The sequence below is a fragment of the Drosophila biarmipes genome, chromosome 3R, assembly GCF_025231255.1.
Source record: "Drosophila biarmipes strain raj3 chromosome 3R, RU_DBia_V1.1, whole genome shotgun sequence".
NCBI classification, from domain to species: domain Eukaryota; kingdom Metazoa; phylum Arthropoda; class Insecta; order Diptera; family Drosophilidae; genus Drosophila; species Drosophila biarmipes.
This window is the reverse complement of record NC_066616.1, coordinates 26,376,526-26,399,112: the sequence shown is the minus strand read 5'-3', so window position 1 is coordinate 26,399,112 and position 22,587 is coordinate 26,376,526. Positions and strand designations below refer to the sequence as shown.

General features: G+C 49.4%; 7 protein-coding genes across 10 annotated transcripts; 4 read left to right on the top strand and 3 right to left on the bottom strand.

Moving 5' to 3' along the window:
- Positions 1–115: 115 nt before the first annotated feature.
- Positions 116–2,557, top strand: LOC108024836 (ATP-dependent DNA helicase 2 subunit 1). Its single transcript, XM_017094970.3, has 2 exons — positions 116–852; positions 1,110–2,557. Exons 1-2 carry the CDS (start codon positions 180–182, stop codon positions 2,339–2,341), a joined length of 1,905 nt encoding a protein of 634 aa, XP_016950459.1. The 5' UTR covers positions 116–179; the 3' UTR covers positions 2,342–2,557.
- Positions 2,558–2,601: 44 nt separating this feature from the next.
- On the top strand, positions 2,602–6,255 carry LOC108024689 (importin-9). Its single transcript, XM_017094765.3, has 6 exons — positions 2,602–2,897; positions 2,984–3,628; positions 3,686–4,104; positions 4,163–4,714; positions 4,777–5,565; positions 5,624–6,255. The coding sequence occupies exons 1-6, from the start codon at positions 2,759–2,761 to the stop codon at positions 6,134–6,136; spliced, it is 3,057 nt and encodes a 1,018-aa protein (XP_016950254.1). The 5' UTR covers positions 2,602–2,758; the 3' UTR covers positions 6,137–6,255.
- A 55-nt stretch (positions 6,256–6,310) lies between these two features.
- Positions 6,311–9,257, bottom strand: LOC108024690 (sodium-coupled monocarboxylate transporter 1). The gene is made up of 8 exons (XM_017094767.2): positions 8,400–9,257; positions 8,276–8,341; positions 7,771–8,045; positions 7,467–7,716; positions 7,022–7,402; positions 6,785–6,969; positions 6,548–6,731; positions 6,311–6,491 (listed from the first exon to the last, which is right to left on the bottom strand). Exons 1-8 carry the CDS (start codon positions 8,757–8,759, stop codon positions 6,429–6,431), a joined length of 1,764 nt encoding a protein of 587 aa, XP_016950256.1. The 5' UTR covers positions 8,760–9,257; the 3' UTR covers positions 6,311–6,428.
- Positions 9,258–9,474: 217 nt separating this feature from the next.
- LOC108024380 (neither inactivation nor afterpotential protein G) lies at positions 9,475–12,066 on the bottom strand. Its single transcript, XM_017094284.2, has 6 exons — positions 12,043–12,066; positions 11,855–11,989; positions 10,484–11,751; positions 10,217–10,428; positions 10,124–10,164; positions 9,475–10,004 (listed from the first exon to the last, which is right to left on the bottom strand). Exons 1-6 carry the CDS (start codon positions 12,059–12,061, stop codon positions 9,895–9,897), a joined length of 1,785 nt encoding a protein of 594 aa, XP_016949773.1. The 5' UTR covers positions 12,062–12,066; the 3' UTR covers positions 9,475–9,894.
- Positions 12,067–12,527: 461 nt separating this feature from the next.
- On the top strand, positions 12,528–20,555 carry LOC108024671 (zinc finger FYVE domain-containing protein 26 homolog). Its single transcript, XM_017094739.3, has 8 exons — positions 12,528–12,947; positions 13,004–14,788; positions 14,966–16,244; positions 16,300–17,996; positions 18,054–18,312; positions 18,372–19,441; positions 19,503–19,630; positions 19,686–20,555. The coding sequence occupies exons 1-8, from the start codon at positions 12,873–12,875 to the stop codon at positions 20,113–20,115; spliced, it is 6,723 nt and encodes a 2,240-aa protein (XP_016950228.1). The 5' UTR covers positions 12,528–12,872; the 3' UTR covers positions 20,116–20,555.
- A 47-nt stretch (positions 20,556–20,602) lies between these two features.
- LOC108024353 (D-aminoacyl-tRNA deacylase) lies at positions 20,603–21,349 on the top strand. 4 transcript variants are annotated; one of them, XM_017094255.3, is made up of 4 exons: positions 20,603–20,710; positions 20,766–20,856; positions 20,927–21,159; positions 21,213–21,349. In XM_017094255.3, exons 1-4 carry the CDS (start codon positions 20,668–20,670, stop codon positions 21,320–21,322), a joined length of 477 nt encoding a protein of 158 aa, XP_016949744.1. In that variant the 5' UTR covers positions 20,603–20,667; the 3' UTR covers positions 21,323–21,349. The 4 variants fall into 4 exon arrangements, with proteins under 4 accessions (XP_016949744.1, XP_016949745.1, XP_016949746.1 ...); XM_017094256.3 differs by having other exon boundaries at positions 20,766–20,860; XM_017094257.3 differs by lacking the exon at positions 21,213–21,349 and having other exon boundaries at positions 20,766–20,860; positions 20,927–21,053.
- On the bottom strand, positions 21,346–22,162 carry LOC108024352 (probable ribosome biogenesis protein RLP24). The gene is made up of 2 exons (XM_017094254.2): positions 21,991–22,162; positions 21,346–21,919 (listed from the first exon to the last, which is right to left on the bottom strand). Exons 1-2 carry the CDS (start codon positions 22,069–22,071, stop codon positions 21,425–21,427), a joined length of 576 nt encoding a protein of 191 aa, XP_016949743.1. The 5' UTR covers positions 22,072–22,162; the 3' UTR covers positions 21,346–21,424.
- Positions 22,163–22,587: the final 425 nt, after the last annotated feature.

Here is a 22,587-nt window from a genome sequence, read left to right as displayed (position 1 = left end):
ATTGCCTAGTATAATAAATTATATAAAAATTAAAAACATTTAAAAATGTATGCGATACTGTCATCTCTGACATATATCTCGATATATCCAAGTATCGATAGATCTGCCGCGTCGATTAACGCGGTTGCTTGTGAAATTGCTGAAAAAGAAATTGCGTCCTGCAACAAAGTAGTCAAAGGATGAGCACCTGGAACCCGGAAAACGATGTGGACCTCCTGTCCGGCTCCGAGGACGAGGAGGCAGTGGCCATGAAGCGGGACTACCACGGTCGGGAGGCCCTTCTGTTCGTTGTGGACGCAAATCTGCAGACATCCGGCGTGGATCGCCTGATGGATGCTCTGAACATCATTCGCACAGCCTTTATATCCGGAATCCTGGTCAACGACAAGGACCTCATCGGGCTTCTATTCGCCAACACCAAGCACAGTCCTCCGCCGCTGGAAGCCAATGCCTTGGACAACATCGTGATGCCAGAGGACTGCGCCGTGTTCCTGCCCCTACGACAGCTAACTAAACCCATTGTGGAGCACTACCTGGAGTTCATGGGCGGTGTGGAGACACAGTTCGCCAGCACGTACGGCCTAGTAGAGCCCGATGGGCACGGCAGGTTTGACCTTATGATCCGCCTTTGCATCGAGATGCTGGAGAAGTGCGGCAAGAAGTTGAATAACGCCAAGATCGTTTACTTGACCGATGTGAGCACGCCGCATCCGTCGTTCAGCAATCATTTTCAGGCTGCCCTGCAAAAGGCCAGCGACTTGGAAGGCAAAGAGTTCGAATTTCATGTTATTCCCATGGTAGATGACTTTGATTACGAGCCTTTTTACAAAGAATTCATCACTCTTTCAAGAGGTAAGTCAAAGCAATGGCATGTAAGATCAACTTCTTTAAGTTTTACACATGCGAAGTCTGTTCCCCTTCTTGGCGTTGAGTTTTCGCTTGGGCGGTTTTAAGACTTCGCAGATCAAACAAGAGCAATCATTCACCCGCGTCCAAGTGAAGCCCAATGGGTTCGTGGTTTTGGATTGGCTTACAAGTATAACTATTCCATTCTATTCCATCGTTGACGATAAAAATGCTCTTTAGTAATAGATCCCATCTCTTTACAGCCATTGAAATGGACTCCTTTAAAGTACCAGATGCCCAAATGCTGCGAGAGATCCTGGCTGACCGCAAGCTGAAGCAGGACTTCCTGCGCCGCTGCCTGGGCCACTTCAGCTTCTTCCTGGGTCCCAACCTCTCCATGTCCGTACAATACTACAACTATTTTCAGCGACGCGCCTATCCGCGCAAAGTGCAAATCCTGCGCAGGGACAACAGCTTGGTGAGCACGAAGCGGGTGATCACGGTGCAAAAGAAGGACGAGGAGTCTGAGGAAGTTCTTCATGAGTACCAGATCAAGTCGACGGGCGGTTGGTACAGTTGCAACGTGGGCGGCCAGAACCTGCGAATAAGCACGGAGCAGATGAACCGGATACGCAACCTGCACAAGCCTCAAATGATGCTGCTGGGCTTCAAGCACCGCTCCTCCCTGCCGGAAGTGATCTACAGCAAGCCTTCGAACTTTATGTATCCCGACGATCAGAGCATCATCGGATCAAAGCGTCTATTTCGGGCTCTGTGGGAGCGCTGCTTGGCGCGTGAGAAGATAGCCATCTGCTTGTTTATGAGCAGGCGCAAATCAATCCCGCGTTATGTGGCTCTTGTGCCGGTCGAGGCACCAGACAAAGAGGAGGAGAAGAACTACCGCTCGCTGCTCTGTGGTGATGGTTTTAAGATTGTCTACCTGCCGGAGGCCAAGCACATCCGGAACATAGACATGTACGATTGGAACGATACTGGAAATACGGCTTCCGACGAGGGCGTCGAGTTTTTCCAGAAGGTCATCAAGAAGCTGCGTATTGACTACCAACCCAATCTTATCAACGATCCAAGTCTGGATGCCTTGCAGGCCAATCTTCTGGCCCTATCCCTCGACTTCACGACGGACAACAAAAGCATTGATAATCTGCTGGACACCACGCAACAGGACAAGCGCATCGAAAAGATTCTGCCTGACTACGAGAAGATCTTCGATCCGGAGGAGGAGCCAGCCAAGAAAAGAGCGGCTAAATCCACCGCAGACGGTGCAAGCGCCCCGAAAATACCCAAGGTCGACGAGAAGCAGCTCAAGGACTTGAACTTTGTAAAGGGCCTTATCAAGGATCAGAGCTTGTTAAACTGCACAGCAGTCCAACTTCAGTTTATTTTGAGGTTCCATTTCGATATCTCGATGCCCAAGTCCTCAAAAAAGGACAAATTGGTCGAGCGAATCGAGGCAACTTGTGATTACACCGCCTAAAGTGATACGAATGTTATAATTGTTGGTATATATTCCTAATCCTAAGATTTATTATTGATACGTTTAAGTTTCGATCTTCAATTATTTATCCCTTAACTAGTTTCAAAATAAAAGGGAGTTAGGTTATAAGTATGAATACAATTGTAATTATATTTATCAATAAGCTATGTTGTAAACATAAAAATATGAATAAACGCCTTTTTGGAACCGATCAAATATAGCAGGCATATCACTTCAAAAAATAGCTAAGAATTATTTTTGAAATTCGATAATTTCTTAAAGTTTCCATCGATAAGAATAACTGAGCGCGAACAGTGTTGCAAAAGGCCCGATTGCTACATGTGATAGCGCCGCGCCGGTTTCTTTTTGCGAATTTTGGACATTGCGAATTAATTTATTGTAAACCGCCGCCCCAGAATGTCGCTGCAATTTCAGAACGACTGCGGAGATTCCGTGAAGCAGGCGATCATCGAGGAGCTGCAGAACCTGCTGAGCTCGGACACGAGGGTCCTGCAGCTGGCGGAGAAGCGGACGAAGCAGCTGGAGTACACGGAAGGTGATTTGGCGGGCAGCCAGCTTGGCGTGGCAATCTTGGGTGGGGTCCACATGTAGCTCCTTCTAACCCTTGTCAACTCCTCACAGGCTATGGCGTCTACCTGTCCGAGATCATCATGAACCAGGCGCACGAGCTGCCGCTCCGACAGATTGCAATCGTGATGCTCACTCGCTATGTGGAGAACCACTGGGCGGATGACCAGGATTCGGGCGGAAAGTCCAATGGCTGCATGGCCAGCGAGCAGGCAAAGCGCACCATCCGCAACATCCTGCCCAATGGTCTATACGACCCTAACTCCAAGATCCGCTCCTCGGTTGCCCACACCATCTCCACCATTGCAGCCACGGATTACCCGCACGGTTGGGCGGAGCTATTTGACATCATTGTCAAGTGCCTGGGCGGCAATGAGGATTCCATTCATGGAGCCATGCAGGTCCTGCAGGACTTCACCTACGATGTGGAGCAGATTAAGGAACTGGGTCCAGTGGTCATACCCGAGGTCTATCGCATTTTCGACTCGGAGCAGAATTACTCCATCAAGACCCGTGTGTCGGCCATCCGCATCCTGAAGCCTCTGTTCGCTTCCATTGCCACATTGATTACCAACAAGGATGAGCAGAGCACCATGATGAGCTCCATTCTGACAAACTTCATGGACAAGCTTATGCATTACCTTAGCATGAACAGCGGCGCCGGGTCGAGTTTCCTCCTCCGCTCGGAAATCATCAAGGGTGGGTAGAGTTTCCCCTTTCTCGGAAAGTAAAATAATTATTTTTTTCTCACTTAAGTCTTCACTCACTTGGTCAACGAGATGCCCAAGTACATAAACCCCTTCTTGGACCGCGTTTTGCCCATCGTCTGGCAGCTGCTCACCCAGATTGCCGAGACGTACGTAAAGGTGTCGGTAAACCAGACTGAGACGAGTCCCCTGGCCAGCGGAGACAGCGAGGAGGATGACGAACAGACTAATTTCCAAACACTGATCATTCAGATCCTAGAGTTCATTAACTGCATCCTGACATGCAACAAACTGCGCGGCAGCATCAAGAACGTGCTGGCCGACCTCATCTACATCACAATCGTCTACATTCAGCTGAGCGAGGAGCAGCTAGAGGACTGGCAGGATGATCCGGAAAAGTTCGTGGACGATGAGGAAGATGGTGGTGTGGAGCTGACGGTGCGCATGTGCGGCCGCGATGTTCTGCTGGTAAGTGGAAGAGAATTATTCTATATAGAGTTGCTAACTGATTAAGCTATATAACCAGGCCATCAACGACGAGTTCGGAGCCAATGCCATTCAGCCCTTGCAGGAAGCCTTGGGCAGTCATTTCAGCGTGGCCGAGGCGGAGAAGGCGGCCAACAACCCGAACTGGTGGAAGATCCAGGAGGCCTGCATGGATGCCGTACACGCATTCCGCGACATCATTCTCGAGGGCGACTCTACGTTTGACCTGCTCAACTATTTGAACATTGTTCGCAATCTGCTTGTGCACCAGGAATCGCCCCCTCTCGTGGGCCGCGCCCTTTGGACTCTGAGCACCTACTCCAAGTCGGATCTCTACAACCCGCAGATGTTGGCCGAGATCCTTGATGTAACGCTGTGCAGCTTGTCGCCGGAAAAGTCTCACATCTTGCGGATCAGCGCTGTACGCACCCTGAATGGTTTCCTCCAGGCGAACGAAACTATTGAGGGGGAGAAGCGCACTTTGCTAGTGTCCAAGCTGCCCGGTTTCTTAGAGGGGATCATGGCTTTGGTGCCGGGCTGCAGGGCCACAGTTTTGGCCTTGCTAATGGAGGCGTTGACCATCATGGTTAAGGTAAGTGCTTGATAAGCATTGATAGTCTGTTTTTGTAATCGAATTATTACCTTTCTTTCCAGTTTGATGCTGAATTCGCCTTTGCCAGCCAGGCAAAGATTACGCCCTTGGCCCTTGCTGTGTTCCTTAAATACACCGAGGATCCGTTTGTGCTCGAAACGGTGCAGGATCTTATCAAAGCGCTGTGCCAGCGCAAGGAGTGCCTGGGACCGCTGCAGGAGAAGTTCATTCCAACAATCGTGAGCATCCTAGGGCTGACAGGAGCAGCCTCCACTGAGAAGCAAGACATTGCCCTAGATGTTCTAAACACAATCGTCCGCTACACGGAGCCACCACTGAGTAATTCTTTGCTGGAGACTGCCTTCCCCGCCGTAATCAACTGCGTCATGCACACGGATGACCATGCCGTCATGGTAGCTGGCGGCGAGTGCCTGCGCAGTTTCATTAATGTTTCGCCAGAACAGATTTGCAGCTACAAGAACGGCGAGGGTGTCAACTGCATCATGCAGGTGGTGGCCACTGTTCTCCTGAATCCGATGAACAGCGAAATGACGGCTGCCGGCCAAGTAGGACGCCTTGTTATCACCATCATCACGAAAATGGGTAGCATGCTGGGTCAGAATGTGGACATGCTCCTGAAGGCTGTGATTAGCAAAATGCAGAATCTTGAGTGCCTAAAAGTGATCATGAATCTGGTCTTAATCTTCGCTCATTTGTTCCTTACCCAAATGGACGCCGTCCTTAATTTCCTGTCCACTGTCCCCGGACCAAACGGAGAGCCAGCGATGCAGTTTGTCCTCACCAATTGGCTTTCGCGCCAAAACTCCTTCTTTGGCAACTATGAGCGAAAGGTAGATATGATATATATTCTATCTTTAAACTTGTTCCCAACCAATCCTTTTTTTGCAGGTCACCACCATGGCTCTGTGCAAGCTGTTTGAGTACGGAGTGGCCACACAGGACAACCGCTTGACCACAATAACCTTTAAGGAGCTGGTGGACGATCCCACAGACACACGTAGACGTACCCGCTCAGTGGCGGCTACAACCCAGAAGTGGGTTACCATTCCGGCGCTCGTGAAGATCTTCAAGGTTTTGATCTCCGAGTACCAGCACTTCCAAGAGAGCAAGACCGACGAGCCTCTCACGGACAGCGAGGAGGACGGCGAACCTGATGATGCCCCAGGAAATGCGGCCAAGCCACGTTACATCTCCGATCTGTTTGAAACTGACGACGATCATGCCGACGATGAGCAGCTGCTGCAGGAGCTGCTCAAGGAAACCAACTACCAGGGCGACATTGCCGACAATCTGCAGAAGTTCCTTACCACCTTCGCGCAGAACGAGCATTTCCCCACCTTCTACGAACACCTCACCGAGGGCGAACGCCTCGTCCTGCTCAACAAGGTGCAGCAGAAGTAAAAGGATGCAGCTGGAGGAACCCCTCTTTTTTACGCGTTGTAAGTCGATTTGTGTTAATTGTATTTATATATTGTTGCTAACCCTTGGATTGAATAAACATTTATATATTTTCTAAATAAGCCAATGTGGAGTTTAAATGGAAGCGATTTGAACGCAACTATAAAAAGCCACTCATAAAAAGTAGATATTTAATTCTTTTAATATAACAGGGATCGAAGTCGGTTGGGTTAAAATGTAAACATTTACCCAGGTTCAGATTTAGGTGTAGCCAACTAGAATCGCAATAGCACGATCATAACGCCACCTCGTCGTGACGGAGCTTGTGCTGCTGTGGAATGTCGGCCTTGTAGGCATCCTACAGGTAGACAACAACATAAACCATAAGCATTCGATGGGATTCATCGTACTTACCATGGGCTTTTCAGAGCCGAATGTGAAGAACTTTCGTATGCAAGGGGTGAGCAGCACTGGATCCACTTTGTTGGGATTATTCTTTCCAAATACCAAGGTTCCTAGCAGAGCTACGATTATAGTGATGGAGGCACCAAAAGTGGTGTACCACATGTAAGAGATCCGGTAGAGCGGAAAGATGTCCCTATAAATTCGGGGATTATCAGATGATCTAATATGAGGAGTTCCTAAACCTACTCTGCAGTTCCCACCAGGTGAGTGGAGTTGGCCAGACTGGTGGTCACATTGAAGCTGTAGTCGCACTGCTCCACATTCAGCGGTTTCGTATGGTAGCTAATGGCTCCAGAGGCGATGGCCCACTGGGCATTCAGACTCACCCAGGACATCGCTACCACACCCAGAGTCCCTCCTAGCAAAGCGCTCTAAAAATAGACTTTAAATAATTTAAAATATATGATTATATTTCCAACTCACATTTCCATTAATCCAGGGCAGAAAAAGACCTATAGTGAAGATGCCAAACAGTGGACCGTTCGTAATCGCCTCCAGACTCATGGTCAGCTGGAGGACAGTGCCCATGTGCTCCACCACGTAGACCAGGCACACACAGAGGGCTCCTACTCCGACGACCACGAGGCGCATAATCCAATTGATGGCCGAGCTGGAGAGCGGTTTCTTCACGTAAGGCTTGACGAAATCCTCCAGCACCACGGCGGACATGGAGTTGAGGCAGGTGGAGAGGGAACTTAAGGCGGCACTGAAGACGCCGGCAATGAAAAGTCCTGTCATGCCGGGCAGTTCGCCCAGTGTCTTCATCACAAAGAGCGGCAGGAGTTGATCCCGGGCCTTTGCCAGCTGTAATGGGATATATATTTTTATGATCCTTAAACTAAATTAATTTATAAAAGGCCAAAGCCACCTTGGTGGTCAGGGGATCGCAGTTCTGGTAGGTGGCGTAGATCAGCAGTCCATTGTATCCACAGAGCGCCATCAGGAGTAGCACGCCGGCGCAGAAGATGCAGAGTGCTTTCCTGGCATCCCCCAAGGATGGAAGGGACAAGTATCTCTGGATCATATTCTGGGAAACAGCATTGGTCTGCGTCCAGTAAACAATCCCTCCGAAAAACAAGCACCAGAATGTGTGACGCACAGTGGGATCGATGCGAAGACTGCAGGACATGGTGTAAAAATTTCAGTAATATTTTAAAATATTTTATACTTACTCAGGTGCTTCCAGCCGATCGCTGTTCCAAGCTCGCTCCAAGACCACTCCGGCTCCACCAATGTCATGTGTGCCCTTTATTGCCACCAGGGAGAGTGCTCCCACCATGGACACTGCCTGCACCACGTCGGTCCAGACCACCGCCTTTAATCCACCCAGACTCGTGTAGAACACGCAGATGATGCACACGATCGGCGTGATGGTATGGACTCCAATTCCCGTCACCTGGTTGAAGGCCAATGCTGGTACATAGATGACGATGGGAAGATAGGCCACCTAGGATGGGATTTATGGTAACTATACTATAGTTATATTCTATTATATATTATATGGTTAACCCATATATTTTTAGTGTTGAAAACCCATAACCCCTTAGGGGATGTCTGTTTTTTATAATCTTGAAGAATATTTTAGTTCAAAGATTAAGGAATCATATAAGGAAGTAATTATTTAATCCCTGAAATCTCTTATTATAGAACAATACTATAGGTCACCCATATACTCACATTCATAATGGCAAACATAACTGATCCGTAAAGGCGTAGCCTGCGATCGAAGCGAATCTCCAAATACTACAAGGAAACCAAATAATTTTCAGATATATCCAAATATATGCATCCAAAAACTCACCTCGTAGGTGGAGGTAATGTTCAGGTCGTGGAAAACGGGCAGGTAAAACACGCCCATCACCACGCCCATGCCGATGACGCCGCAGGCCACATAGAGATACTGGATGCCATAGGAGTAGACCTCCGTGGGCAGACCGAGCAGCGTGATCCCTGAAACGAAGCTGGCCACCAAGGAGAAGGCGATGGGGATGACCAGCATCTTTCGTCCGCCCAGCATGTAGTCATCCTCGGAAACGGACTTGTTCATGAACCCGAAGTATATGCCAATCCCGATGCAGAGCAGGAACATCGAAACGAAGGCCACATAGTCCGGCCAGGCGAACTGCTGCAGCTCGCCCAGAATCTCCTCGATGCTCGCCATTGCGACTAACTACTACGCTGGCTTTGGGATGCTATAGGTCCGACTCTCAGGTCCGCCGGTGGCTCACTGAGCCCATGTGCCGCCCAGATTTGGGTGCCTCTGCCCAGGCGGCAGTGATTCAATTCAATTCCGCTCAATTATCAATTGTGGGGTAATTTAGTTTCGGGGGCACGGGGCAGCGACTATCTTTAGTTAAGCCGGCGGGCGGGGGGATTACGACACCTCCGTCTCCAGTTCCGGGAACGACCCATGGATCACAGCTCCTCCGCGCGAGCACTGGCCCAATTCCCACTGCGAATCGTCACAGATCCCGATCCCCCTTGCACGCAATTATGTCACCCAGTACGCAAAGTGATCTTTTGAGAATTCGCCAAGAGCCGGGCGCCGCAACTTAATCTCGGCACCAATCACCACCAAATCCCGGAGGTTGCACTACGGATCGGCATTTCCCGAAAAGTAACGCCTAATTGACGCTGTCGGAATTTTCACCGATGCCGATTGTAGTTGCACAAGAACTGAGTGGGAGCCATGCGCCACCCGAGGCTTACTACGTATATAGTCATTCACAGAACCACCTGGCAGAGAGCCAGGAGCACTGCAGCGGGAGCGGAGTGGGATCAAGTGCAAGATCGGCAAGATCGGCGGGAACAATCAACAGAGCACTGGGAAAATATGTACAACACATTCGTTAAATATCCGAATAAATATATTACAATTTAAGAAAACTTTACTTTGGAAATTTTTTAAAATTCTAAAATATTATACAAGTATGATATGTTTATTAAATTTAAAATGAGAATGTATACATAATTAAAAGGCATAAGCTGAAACTGATTCAGATTCTAGTTCCTAAAAACCGATCTTCTTTTAACATAGTTTTAAAATATTAAAAGATATTTGAAATCTTTCTTATGAAGAAGTTGTATTTTAAAAGTAGAAACCAACGAAAATATTTGAAGAAAATATTTTCGAATTTAAAATAATTTTTATGCTAATGATCTTGTCATTAAATTGTGTTCTTCACTATTGGAAACATTTGAAAATACATTACATTAAGTATAAAACTTTTTGTTTTTTTCAGTGAGCTTGTCCCTCAACTTGAAATCATTAGCAGCAATCTCACAGAGAATTTCATTCATTTCAAATCACCGGCCTGCAGTTCGCTCTTCAGTATCCAAGAGGCGGCTCTCATCGCAATGGCGGCGACCACCGAGTTGGGATTTCCCGAGATGGGACGGGGCAGGACTAGGAAAAATAATCATAAATATTAATGGTTTCAGAAAATTTTCCTAACATTTCCAAGTATTCTGATGATGATATGAGATTTTTGGTTAAAATAGATTATAATTGAAAATAGAACCTACCACTGGCATCTACCACTCGCACATTGGACACGCCCCGCAATCTACAAGCCAGAAAAATGTTCAAAACATATTAAATACTGGAAATATTTCTACCTCAATTGTGCGTCCACGACGCTGCCCAGGGCACATGTGCCTCCTGGATGATGAGAACCCAGGCCAATGTGGCGCATCAGACACTCCAGATAGTGATCCGAGGGTTGGTTGTCTAAGAAGTCCCTTTCAAAGGGACCGAAGTTGGAGCACTCCTGCAGACGAGGCCAATGGATGCGGGGATGCAGTGAAGCGAAGGCAGGCGAAGTGACCATCTAGGATTCAGTATATCATCGATGGAGCTCATGAAAGTTGTTATATAAAACTTACCTCCACTGCACTTCGAATGGCCGCAATGGTGCAGGCCACGTCCTCTTCGCTACTGAGGTAGTTGGGATCTATCAGGGGATTTCTTCTCATGTGCCGGTTAAGGAGACGCACAGAACCCCGTGACCTTGGCTGCAGGCAGTTGGAAATGACCACGAAGCCCTCCTGGGAGGCGTTATAATAGCGTGGAAAGAGAGCCCGGAATGCTGGTCCCTTAAAATTGGATATGGACATCAGGGCAGATTCATCAATGGCGCCGGCTCCAAAGAAGGTGATGCCGAAGGGTGATCCTCCATAGCTGGCCACATTTCCCAGCACTCCAAAGTTTCCCAAGGGCCCGGTTCCAGAGCTCAAGAAATTGATCAAGGTCATGGGGTGCAGGAGCGTGTTCTGGTTTAGTGTGGGTCCAGTAACTCCCATGGAAACGAAGAGCGGCACATTAAAGTGATCGTGCAGGTTGTGACCCACCAAAGGTAGGCTATGCTGAAGGGGAATCCCCAATTTGTTCAATACGGCAGCGTCTCCGATTCCAGAGGCCAAAAGAAGCTGAGGAGTTTGGTAGGCTCCAGCGCAGAGGATTAACTCTCTCCTCACCTCGATGCTGAACTCTTGCTCCCTGTTCTCCTCATCCTTAATCCCCACCAGAATGGAAGCGGCATGGAGCATTGGACTAGAATTAAGTTGAATCCTCTTCACCAAGGCATTGGGCAGCAGGCGGAGATTGGGGCGATGGAGCATTGGATTCAGGAACTGCTGCAACACTGAAAAACGCAGTCCATTCCTTATATTATACGTGGACCGACGGAAGATCCAATCCTTGTGGGAAAACTGAGCCTGTGCCTCGTTCAGTGCCTCAGTTAACTTGGAGTAACGACGAGGGATTTCGAACATATCCGGCGGCTTGGGCTTGGCAGCCGCCATAAAGGATCTCACCTGGGCCCAGCCCCAATCGCTGAGATTGTGCAGATCCCGCCAGGCATCAAAGTCCGGTCCGTGACCATCAAAGTGCAGCATATAGTTGAGATTGGCGGAGCCACCTAGTCCCTTGCCCCTCGGGAGGCACTGCCTCTGTTCGATGAGACCTTTGGAGGAGTGCTTCTGGGGAACGGACAGGAAGGACCAGTCGTTGATGCCCTTCTGCTGGAAGGTGGTCAGCAGGGGAATGCGACTGAGTAGGCCAAACTGGCCTCCAGCCTCGACGAGCAGGACACTTCCATTGCTGTGCTTGGCCAGCAGCGAAGTGAGAGTGCTGCCTCCCGTTCCTGCTCCGACTATCATCATAGTATATATATAAATATAAGACAATAGAAAAATGTTACTGTCCAATATTCCCTTATAGATAGTACCTTTACTATCCCATCCAGAGCTACTCACCAATCACATAGTCGAAAGCGAATTGTCGCTCCTCCGGTGCCAATACATTTGGTATGTTGTTCTTCAGCAGAGTGCCTACCAGGATCACGACGACAGACAGGAATCCTATGATAATCCCACCCAGAACCAGAATCTCTGCAGCAACAAAGCCTCAAAAGCTGTTTGTTTATGTTTTTTTTCGAGCTTACTTTGAAATTTCAGACCCATGCTGTTCTGTGCGATGACGAAATCCAACTAGTTGGAATACGAGAACCACTGACTGCCACGGACTTGGTCTAATCCAATTAAAGCCTTCAAGGGGTGGTATTGGGCGCCAAATTTGAATTCAAGCGCACCGTCTATCGGCCGGAGATGAGCATTTGGCGAGCGATATTTTGCCAGTGGTGCGGAAAGCTTACAAGGTTTTCCACCATTTTTAACATTTCAAATATATAAAAAAAAACCTAATAAATCAAAAGTTTGATTTGGAAAGATAATATTTTGTTACGCTATTAAACTCAAATAAACTCGTAAAACTATTTAAACCAATATAGGGCTCTCTAATTTTATGTTTCAAACATTTACAAAAGTACGTAAATATTTTCCGTACACATCATCCCGTCAGTTTCGCTTTTAGCTTTTTCCCGCCAAATCCAGCTGGCTGCATTTCGATTCCTATTCCGATATCGACGCGCACTCATCACTGGCCGCCGTAAGCCACCTAAATTCTTTGTTATTGCATTCGGCTCCGAAGATCATTATTTGATCGACTCCGGCTCGCCGAGATAATATGCGGGCCGCTGTTATCACTCGGCAGTGCAAGTGCGAAGCCAGAACAGCTGCTAGTCGGGCAGCAGCGAACACAAAAGGCGAGCTGTAACAATAGCCCAGATCCAGATAATCAGCAGTGGAAGATCACTCGGCGGAGAGCCCCCATTCAGAAGTCAGAAGACCGAACAATGAACTAGCACTAGCCCATATAGAAAACAGCAGAGCTCAGAAGAACACTGGACTGCCGAGGAGCTACAGGTGTTCCACAATGGGCGACCAGCAGGAGGAGACTCTGCAGCAGCTCTTGGATTTGCTGCCCAAGGATCAGCGGCAGATCTTTCAGGTGGGTTTTGCCATTTAATAGAGGCCCCCTTCCTTTAATATTCCTTTTCCTGGCAGACCTTCATCCAATGGCTCCATGGCAAATCATCGGGACCCATTCAAGCCCAGCAGAACGCCCTGCAATCCGTGCTCCAGGCGTCGCCCTATCCCGCACTGCAACTTCTGCAGTTGCTCCACGAGCGCTCTAAGCTGCACATTGGCCAGATAATCGCCACCCTGCTCCGTCAGCTGCTAGACGGCGATGTCTCATCACCGCGCTCCCTTTGTGTGCTGGCCAACTTTCCAGCGAGCATTCTGGATGCGGCCACGCTTCGACAGAAACTAATGAGTCGTCTAGTGGGTGAGTCAGTAACTAGCGAGCACCTTATGCTGGCCATGTTGGCGCGCAAAGATGGGCAACTCCTCCAGGATCTGCTGCAGGAGCAGCAAGTGGCCTTGCGGTCGCAGTGCAGCGAGGCGGTGCCCACCAGACTTTTAGTTTTGTGGCTGGTCCTCAGCCAAAGGGAGCACTTCGTGGCCAGTGTGTGCCAACAACTGAAGGACTTTCAATGCTTCAAGGACCCCACTCTAAGAAATACCTTGCTTATCCTGCGACTGGCCAACGAGTTTGCCTTGGGCGCGCAGACTTTGGACGAGCTGGGCTGCCTGGACAAATTCTTAGCGGAGTTTGATGTTAGCGCTGTGCCGGAGGAGTTGCAGGAAGTCCATCGATTCTTCTACGCGGACTTTCAACGCCTATCCACGCTGCTCAATTTCCTCCGTCCGCGGGAGGTAAGCAAAACTCTTAAAGTAGATGCACTGCTTAAGGCTCCAGGGGTTCTCTCCGTGATCCACGAAAATGGAATTCGATGTGAGCACCAGGAGCTGCTGAGCCTGCTCGAGGACACCTACAAGTGGCAGCAGCAGACTCCAGCGCTCAAGTGTTACCACCAGCAGGAGATGGAGATTCTGAGCTACTACACCGCCCTCTGTCATGTGTACAATGTGATCCTGGACCAGGGGGAGCAGACGACCAAGGCCAAGCTGGTGCAGCTTTCCGTGCAATTGAGGCAACTACATCAGTTGGGAACCTTGTGCTCTCTGCTGGAGGACATCTTCCTCTTAGTTTTCCTGCGCTGGGAGCAGCTCGAGCAGAATCCGCAGAAAAGAAGGGAAGATGAGGAGGATGACGAGGAAGATGAAGATGAGCAGTACGTCGATGATGACGTCGCCTCGGCGCCACGTCCAACAGTTGTCCACAGCCAGCGCACTCGCTACGGATTCATCTGCCGCTCTCCCGCGCTGCAGGCACTCTTCACTTTCCTGAAGGCGTTCGTCACCAAAAAGCTGCATTCCCAAGATTACAAGTGCGCCACGGAGCACCAACAGAGATTTCAGCGCCTGGTGGACGCCATAAGCGAAGCTTTGTGGAAACTGGGAGTTTTGCAGAAGATAGAACAGTCGCTAATCAAGTCGGCGCCATCGATCAGCTGCCTTTTAGAGCCGGAACAGCTACTGCAGCTGGTCCAACTCCACAGCACCGCCAAGGAGAAGGCCTCCAGCGACGATGAAAGCCGGGAGCGCAGCAACCACGCCTCCAGCCTCAATCGAAGAAAGTCTCGCAGGCAGCGACGGGCAGCCAGCTTCAGTGGAGCAGTAGCTACGAAATCACCCATAGATGGAGGTCTCACAATGGAGCAGTACCGGGCGCGGGCCCAGATGCTCAGTGGCAGCAGGAAAAACTCTTGCGCTACCTCTCCGTGTGAGAGGTCCATTATTCCCAAAATGCTCAGCACGCCAGAGCAGCTGGCCATCATGGCACTGGCCCTAAAGAATTTTAACGATGTCAAGCAGATCATTGAGGTGAGTGGTTAGAGATTACGACTTTAATGATAATATAGTATTGATTCATCATTTTAATATGTAATAACGATTAAGTAATTGTTTGTGTGCAAATATGATAACAGGGCCTGGAAAAACTTTAATCTATTTTACTTATTTACTTACTAGTACTTCAAGATACAAAATTATTTTCCACAGACCTTTCATCTGGAGCAGAGCCAATTAAACCGTGAGCTGCACTTTATGGAGCAGCAGCAGCTGGTGAAGCAGAAACTGGCCACCATTTATGCCAACTACCAGGCGCTAGAGGCGCAGCAGGCCAACTCTGGAGAGACCACCGTGGAGCAGATCAAGGGCGTGGCGGCCAAGGGCTTCGAGTTATCCAAGATCATCAGCGTTGTGGACAACTTTGCGCAGGCGCAGCGTCTGCAACAAAGCCCAGAGTTAAAGGCACTCATCTCGCGGCACAGTTCCAACGGACAGCAGGGATTCCTGCAGCAGTTTGAGGAGCGCAATCTTAATGCCCTGATCATATGCGATCTTATTGTAAACCTGGGCTTCAACCGGGAGATAACCAGCAACTTGTTATTGGTCATTCGGCGCCAGCAGCAGCAGAAGATGGCCAGCGATGAGGCGTCCTCCTCCCCCGGTTCCACTGAGATTGGAGCCATGAATCTCCTGCAGAATCTCTGCGAGTGCATGCGTCTGTTGGAGCGATCTGGAAAACAGCCTGCGCTGAATGAGCTGCTCTCACTAAAGTGTTATCCGCTCAGGCCGGCAGTCTTGGCCTTACAACTCCAACGGGAGGCTGCATTTCAGACACTCTATCAAAAGGAACCATCGGACTATTCGCATGGTCAGGAACTGCGCGCCAACGCAGGGCAGTTCCAACAGCTCCGCTCGCGGCACAACTACTATGCCCGCTTCTGCACCTATGTCCAACAACTGGCCCGCCTGCTGCAGCTCAGAGATCCTAACCTGGAGTATCACACCACTCAGCTCCTTCGCAACGATCCCTACGAAGTTATTGGCGAACTGATCTACGAGTGCGGCATAACGCCCTTGGAGATCGAGGCCAGCGTTGCGGCTCTTCACCTAAATCTTGTTCACGTTATTTCGCTGAACATCTGCCCTCAATTGGGCGACGAACCCACGAAAAGATTGCCACGCATCGTGGCTCCTCAAAAGCAGGAATCGATACACAACTATATTTCTCAGCACAACCAGCTGCTGGCTCAAATATTGCTGGCCATACAGCTGGGAAACCTTCCGGATGGCGAGACGGGATTAAACTTCTCATGCCTGGCACAGTTGGTTAATCTGCCCGAGGTGGAGATCCTGGCCTCCATGCATGAGGGAAATCGAGTGTTGGCCGCCTTGAACGCTTACAAGTTGGATAGTGCCAGTATGGACCATTTGGTGCCGGATCGGGAGCAGCTACTGCAGATTCTTCTCCTTGGAATTGGCGGGCAATCTGGTTAGTAAATAACATGTATAGATTTTCATTCTTTCAATACTCTGGTTTCATTTAGATTCTCCAAAGCTGCTAGGGGCACGGATCGACAAGCTGATTGCGGATCTTATTGAGAAGGACCCTCGTAACATACAGCTAGTGGTGCATATGAGTGATCTTGGACTGCGTGCGCGCCTGCTGAAGGATCATTTCACCCGCATCCCCAGCAGTCAGCAGGCCAAGGAGCTGATAGAACGAACTCTGCAGCATCGCCTGGCGGCCAAGGCGATTCCACCTTTCCTGCGCTCTGAATTGGAACACACGCTGTCAGACATAACTATTTACGCCAGAGTGTCGGCTCTGCTTCAGTTTGAGAGCTGGCCACAGGCCTATGACTTTGGACGCCAGACACCAAATGTGATCTTCGAGCAGTTGCTGCAGCGCCGTCGATTTGGACTGTGCTTGAAGTGGAGCCGTGTGGTTTACCTGGCTGGATCAGCGGGCCAGCAGCGGGTGTGCTTGCTCACTCTATTGGATGCCCTTCTGGAACTGCGCGATGGTGAGGAGCTGGATGAGTCCCTTTTGGGCATTGTGGAAATGTTTCCACCCTCATCGTTGGTGAATTTCCTGGACACACACAAGGATAAGTTTAGGTCGTTGCCACTGCTGCAGTGGGTAATCGATTACCTCGAAGGGCATGCCCGCGATCCTCGTCTATACAGGAACTACCAGCTATCCTTGGAGCTTTTACGGCAAATGGATACCGATGAGCGTTCTCAGTTTTGGAAACTAATCCGACACCCTCTGCTCATCGTAGAGCAATTGGTGATGAATGCCCGCTTCGAACTGCTGGGAAAGCTCCTAGATGCGGCTCGTTCCAAGTTGCAGAAGGAGAAGCCATTGGGCCCATGCCCTTATTGCTTCGAGAAAACAGGGCATGTATACGATCCCGGGAGCTCAGCTACGGTTAGTGGAGCAGGAGGAACGCCAACCAAAATAAGGTTTCAACTGGGACAAACCACTTCGGAGGCCTTTATTCTCCTGAACTTCAACTCCTACCAGCAGGATCACTTCGTGGGACAGGAGTGTTTGGACCTGCTCCTCCGAATTTATGCCAGCAAAGCTTTAGATTACCGTGTGGCCAATGTGCGGGCGGCCTCTGAGCCGGGTTCCCTGGGTACTGATGTCCAAAACTCTCTGGACTCGCTATGTGGTGCCTTCGTGATGCCAAAGCAGGCGCCAAACCGACAGCAGTGGACGCGCGACGAGGAGGCTAGTCACTGCATGTGTTGTCGGCGCGCAGCTTTCACCATGTTGATGCGTCGCCATCATTGCCGTCGATGTGGGCGAGTGGTGTGTTACGCCTGCTCCACCCATCGGCTAAGGATTCCAGAGCTCTACGACGAGTTGGAGGTGCGCATCTGCAACGATTGTGCCAGCAGTACGGCTGCCAAAGATCAACGAGATGGCACCTCTAGTGAGAAGAGTGTCACTTCGGGATCAGGATCAAGGTCTTCCGGACAGAGTGATTACTGCAAATGGCGGCTGAGTGGGATCATTACCCACGACAAGCTGCTGCGCGAGGAATTTTCCTATGAACACGCCCCGAGTGTGGCCGTCAGTTTGTCCATTCTTCGCAATCATGTCGAGCAGCGTAGCTGCGTTGATCTGCTACTCTTCCATTGCCGGAAGCTAGAGAAACTAATCGTGCCCAATCCAGAGGTCGACTATGGTCTGGTAGCTAAGATGATAAACTGCTTAGCTTTCGCTGCAAAAGTAAGTTAATTTTTTTTTTAGTTAAAAAGTAGCATTTATAATACCATATTCTTATAGGTTCGCGGAGCTCCAGGCGAGATGGAAAACATTCGTGAGCACTCCGAGATCATCATGGCGGTGGTGCAGCAGGGCTGTGAGTCGCTGATCCCAACTGGACCTCTCGACAACCACAAACTCCGCAGGCTGGCGGATGCCTTGGTGGAAGCGGAACATTGGTCTTTAGCCCTGGAGGTGCATCTAAAGTGCGGTTTCGCCACCACGGGCGTGATGGCGGCACATGGACTAGCATGCCTCCGAGCCGGCTGCTACGATGCAGGTAAGCTGTTGTTTTCATCCTTCCAAATCTTCTTGTTAATCGACTCGAATTAATTTCAGCCCGTGAGAAATTCGGTCACTGCATGACTCGCCTCTCCAGTGAGCAGCTAAATAGCAGCATCTGCAAGAACATGTTTGGAGTGGCTACCTCAGAGGCGGTTCTGTTGCCCAGAAAGCGGCCACAACGTGGTCCGGCCTTGCTGCAGGAAATTCTTCAGTTAATAGCCGCCATGCCGCAAACGCAAACTCAACCGGAGACTCTTCACCGGGCATCACTCATCCGCACCTCCAATACCTCGCTGGCATCGCTTTTCACGCGACGTCGGGAGCCCTACGTCCAACAGCGTCCTCTTCAGGAACCAGCTCTTAATGTTATCAATGCATTGGCGGGACTTAAGAACATAGCAAAGGGTCAGTATGGCGGCCAAGTTCTGCCTACCGAGGAGGGCCGCCGACAGGAGCGCGGATTTGAGGAATCCCTGCACTATGTGCTAACCTACGGCAGCCACAGTGACATCTTGAACTTCCTGATGAAGCGCGAAGAGCTGAGAGCAGCACTGCGCTACTGGCAGCACCAGCAGTTGGACGCCGATCTCTTCATCCAGCACATCTTTCAACCGCAACTGGCCAACGGAGGTCTGAATATTTTGATGGATGAACTGCAGCAGCTGGACGATGCTCAACTCAGTGCCTGGCGCCTGCCGCTGCTGCAGACCTGCCGCCACCTGGAGCAGAACCAGCAACTCAGTTCGCTGTACCAACTGCAGCTCCTGCTCAAGGATCCCATTCGCGCCAGCATGACGTGTGTGAAGTTCTATGCCCTCCAGTGCGAGAACTTCCAGAAGCTGCATGCCAACGCCCAGCACTTGAAGTCGGCCCACATTCACCTGCAGGGGGAACTGGACCTGTCCGAGTGGGAGCATCTGCAGCGGCAGCAGGGGCGCAGGAGCAGCGTAGCCAGTGGAGCCAGCGTTCGCGGTGCCTGCTTCGCCATGCAAATGGATGCCCGGGCTCTCAATGGCCACATCAACACCATTCGGCGACAGTTGGAGGTGGCCAAGTTTTTGGCCAATTGCGAAAAGGATCAGGGGCCAGAAGAGCCACTTAAAACTATGCAGACTCTGAAGCAGGTAGGGAAATGAATGGCAGTTTTTGTACCTACATTAACTAATGCTTATGTTTTTCTTTAAGATCCGAATGGAGTCTAGTCGAGGAACTTTGCCCACTCTGTTTGAAGGCTCCGCAGATCGCATCCAGATCTGCATCCTGATCCTGATGTGTGGCAAAAATATAGACGAAGGCTTCGGTCTGGCTTACGGGTAAATGAATGATTATTTAAGTATACATTTTAATTAATATATGATGCACTTCCAGAATTATGCAGGACTACAAGCTGCCTTCCATCAAGGTGTTTGGAGCCACAGCCAAGTACCTGGCCAGGAATCAGCGTCTGGCCGAGGTGGAGCGCCTGCTGGACTGCATAGGCAGCAACAACGGCGGTGGCATTTCCGCGGAGTCCGACGAGATCCTGTCGATCGCCATTAATGCCGCCGTGGACAGCAGTGCTCCCGAAACCAAGCAGATGCTGGATCGGTTGATCAAACGCATTAGCAGCGTGGAGCTGCGGGTCTCCTCCCACATCTACATTGGGCAGCTCAAGTCCGCCTATCTGCTGGCCAACAAGCACGAGCGATTGGCGGACATCCGGCGTATTCTGCGGCAGGCGGAGCTCTCCGGGCAGGTTCACATCAAAAGGCTGTGCGAGATGAGGCTTCAGCTCAGCGCCACGGCACCGCCTCTGTGATATCGTAACTCCTCGGGCAATAACACCTTATTAATATTTTATTTGGGGCTTTCAATAGCTGTGATAAATACTAAAATGATGATTTTTAGGCTTTGTACCTTGCGGAATTCTTTAAGAAACTTCACATACCTATTTATATTTAATCTCAATCAAATTGAGTGACTGGTATCTATTTCACAATATTATAAAGTCATCATTTTAGCATTTACCTCTGAAACCCTCACCTTTTGTATCTGGGCTAGTATAGGAAATTTGTTTTTAGAATTTAACATTAACTTAGATCAATTTTAAACTTTCCAAAGGGCCAGCAAGTATTCCACCCTCGAGCTCAAAAAGACTCTCCCAACAAGTAACCAAATTATATTATATTATTGATTGTATTGTATTATCTCAATGTTATTTTTATATTAATTATATTGTTATATGTTTATTCCTAAGAAGGGCGCGCATGTTTGATTTTTTTTGGGGGTTTACTAACACTAGCAATTATGAATTTAACAGCACTATTCGGAATGGGATCTAGATAGTGTAAATATATAGAAATATCAAGCAATGCGGGCGGTTATACAGAGGGTTAAGGCCGCCAAAGTGACCGGTATGCTGGGAATCAAAGGTTGTCATCCTTGATATAGCTTAATTTATTTCCACAGTGCTGGATGAGCTGGTGTCCTCCATTGGACCGGGGCTGTGCGTGCTGGTGGGGATCAAGGCCAGCGATACGGCCAAAGATGTTGAGTACCTGTAGGTAATTTCCAGTCAGGTAAAAACCAGCCTAGCCAAGGATCACTGAGCATATTGATTACCTTTTTAGGGTCCGGAAAATCCTCGCGCTCCGCTTGTTCGAGGAGGAGGGCAAGAGGTGGCAAAAGTCCGTCAAGGATCTCAACCTAGAGCTGCTCTGCGTCTCCCAGTTTACACTGTACCACCGGCTCAAGGGCAACAAGCCAGATTTCTCGGCTGCCATGAAGGGCGAGGAGGCGCAGAAGCTGTACAATCACTTCCTGGAGCGCCTAGGTCAATCCTATGATAGCAGCAAGATTAAAGGTGGGTCAAGGTGTTTGTTTTATGTTATTCTTTAATAACAACCCTCCCAACAGATGGCAAATTTGGAGCTTACATGCAGGTGCACATAGAAAACGATGGACCCGTGACCATCAATCTGGAGAGTCCGGAGGAGAAGCAAGCCAATGAGGAAGCGAACAAGTGATGAGCAAATATACAAAGATCACATTTATGTACCACGGGGTTTTTTATTTAGTGTTATTTTTTTAGCAGCAACTTAAACCTACAAAAATCAGCGTACTAGTCCTTAGGCTTCTAACATCTCCAGATCCTCGATACCCATGCCCTCCTCGAGCTTCTTCTCGAGCTCGCGCGCATCTACGTAGGTGATCTTCTCCTCGGGCAGATCCTCCTCCATGAGGGCGGCCTCTTCCGCCGCCTCCTTGGCACGGCGCTCCTTGAGTCCAGCAGCTGGAGAGCGAATGAGGGACATGTTGCGCTGCACATCCTTGACGTCCATCTGGATTTCGATCTGGCGACCCTTGCGCAGGCGCTCCATCACGAACTGGCTGGTGCGCTTCTCCTTGATCTCGGTCACCCGCTTGATGGCCTCCAGAGCCTTCTGCCAGGTCTCGCGGCTGTATTTGATGGGCACATTGCGGCGCTTCTCGAACTCGAAGCTGGGATCGATGGCCAGCTCCTTGCCGGCGGCCTTGCGGTGCGCCTTCGTCCAGCCGACCTTGCGGGGGTTCTTCTTCCGCTTGAAGGCCTTGTGGCACTTGCCCCGACAGAATTTGAAGATCTGCGAAGGAATAGAGGGAACCAAAATAAACATCGCGGCACACGTAAACAGGGGCAGCCAAGAGATCCTACCTTGCAGTCATTTCGCACGAAGTTCACCCCGTGGCCTGGGTATATCTTGCTGGAGCAAAAATAACACGTTTCAATGCGCATTTTCGCAAATTACGACGGATAATTTGCGAAAAAAACAAAGCGCAAGCAGCTAGCACGTGTGCTGCTGAAGAAGAAGAGAGATGAAAGTGTATCGTTATCGGTGTTGTGCAGTGCCACAAGTGCTGACAATTTAGCTATTTTTCAGGCGACGGTGCTATCTTAGCTAAAAAATCATCTGGTAGCTTCATGTATATTAACCAAAAGTACATAAATCTTAATACCTTTTCGAATATAATGGACTTTTAAGGTTTATGAGACGAAGTCGATACTGTAATTATAATAATTGCTAAAAAGTAGTTCTTAAGTCGCAGCTACAGGTGGTTGCCATTTGATCCCCCAAAAAAATGTATTGATAAACTAGCTATTTTTTTTAAATATTGGCGCCTTTTTTAGATTTTAAAAGCAGTGCTTATGAAAAATATTAGGAAATAGTTTTATAAAGATAGAAAGGTTACAAGTTTAGGCAAGGGAAATACGTTATAGAAGATTTTTTAGAAGCGGAAAATAAGACAAACC

What these genes read in the sequence shown, in the direction of transcription:
- LOC108024671 (XM_017094739.3), top strand. Translation starts at nt 12,873, where the DNA reads ATGGGCGACCAGCAGGAGGAGACTCTGCAGCAGCTCTTGGATTTGCTG. An exon ending in ATGTCAAGCAGATCATTGAG is followed by an intron (nt 14,789 to 14,965) that starts GTGAGTGGTTAG and finishes TATTTTCCACAG; the next exon opens with ACCTTTCATCTGGAGCAGAG. An exon ending in TGGAATTGGCGGGCAATCTG is followed by an intron (nt 16,245 to 16,299) that starts GTTAGTAAATAA and finishes GGTTTCATTTAG; the next exon opens with ATTCTCCAAAGCTGCTAGGG.
- LOC108024690 (XM_017094767.2), bottom strand. Translation starts at nt 8,759, where the DNA reads ATGGCGAGCATCGAGGAGATTCTGGGCGAGCTGCAGCAGTTCGCCTGG. An exon ending in TTATGTTTGCCATTATGAAT is followed by an intron (nt 8,046 to 8,275) that starts GTGAGTATATGG and finishes ATCCCATCCTAG; the next exon opens with GTGGCCTATCTTCCCATCGT. An exon ending in CACCTGGTGGGAACTGCAGA is followed by an intron (nt 6,732 to 6,784) that starts GTAGGTTTAGGA and finishes CCGAATTTATAG; the next exon opens with GGACATCTTTCCGCTCTACC.
- LOC108024380 (XM_017094284.2), bottom strand. An exon ending in CCATTCGAAGTGCAGTGGAG is followed by an intron (nt 10,429 to 10,483) that starts GTAAGTTTTATA and finishes ACTGAATCCTAG; the next exon opens with ATGGTCACTTCGCCTGCCTT. An exon ending in GTCGTGGACGCACAATTGAG is followed by an intron (nt 10,165 to 10,216) that starts GTAGAAATATTT and finishes TCTGGCTTGTAG; the next exon opens with ATTGCGGGGCGTGTCCAATG.
- LOC108024689 (XM_017094765.3), top strand. Translation starts at nt 2,759, where the DNA reads ATGTCGCTGCAATTTCAGAACGACTGCGGAGATTCCGTGAAGCAGGCG. An exon ending in GCAGCTGGAGTACACGGAAG is followed by an intron (nt 2,898 to 2,983) that starts GTGATTTGGCGG and finishes AACTCCTCACAG; the next exon opens with GCTATGGCGTCTACCTGTCC. An exon ending in CCGCTCGGAAATCATCAAGG is followed by an intron (nt 3,629 to 3,685) that starts GTGGGTAGAGTT and finishes TTCTCACTTAAG; the next exon opens with TCTTCACTCACTTGGTCAAC.
- LOC108024836 (XM_017094970.3), top strand. Translation starts at nt 180, where the DNA reads ATGAGCACCTGGAACCCGGAAAACGATGTGGACCTCCTGTCCGGCTCC. An exon ending in ATTCATCACTCTTTCAAGAG is followed by an intron (nt 853 to 1,109) that starts GTAAGTCAAAGC and finishes ATCTCTTTACAG; the next exon opens with CCATTGAAATGGACTCCTTT.
- LOC108024352 (XM_017094254.2), bottom strand. Translation starts at nt 22,071, where the DNA reads ATGCGCATTGAAACGTGTTATTTTTGCTCCAGCAAGATATACCCAGGC. An exon ending in TCGTGCGAAATGACTGCAAG is followed by an intron (nt 21,920 to 21,990) that starts GTAGGATCTCTT and finishes ATTCCTTCGCAG; the next exon opens with ATCTTCAAATTCTGTCGGGG.
- LOC108024353 (XM_017094255.3), top strand. Translation starts at nt 20,668, where the DNA reads ATGCGGGCGGTTATACAGAGGGTTAAGGCCGCCAAAGTGACCG. An exon ending in GCCAAAGATGTTGAGTACCT is followed by an intron (nt 20,857 to 20,926) that starts GTAGGTAATTTC and finishes TTACCTTTTTAG; the next exon opens with GGTCCGGAAAATCCTCGCGC. An exon ending in TGATAGCAGCAAGATTAAAG is followed by an intron (nt 21,160 to 21,212) that starts GTGGGTCAAGGT and finishes CCCTCCCAACAG; the next exon opens with ATGGCAAATTTGGAGCTTAC.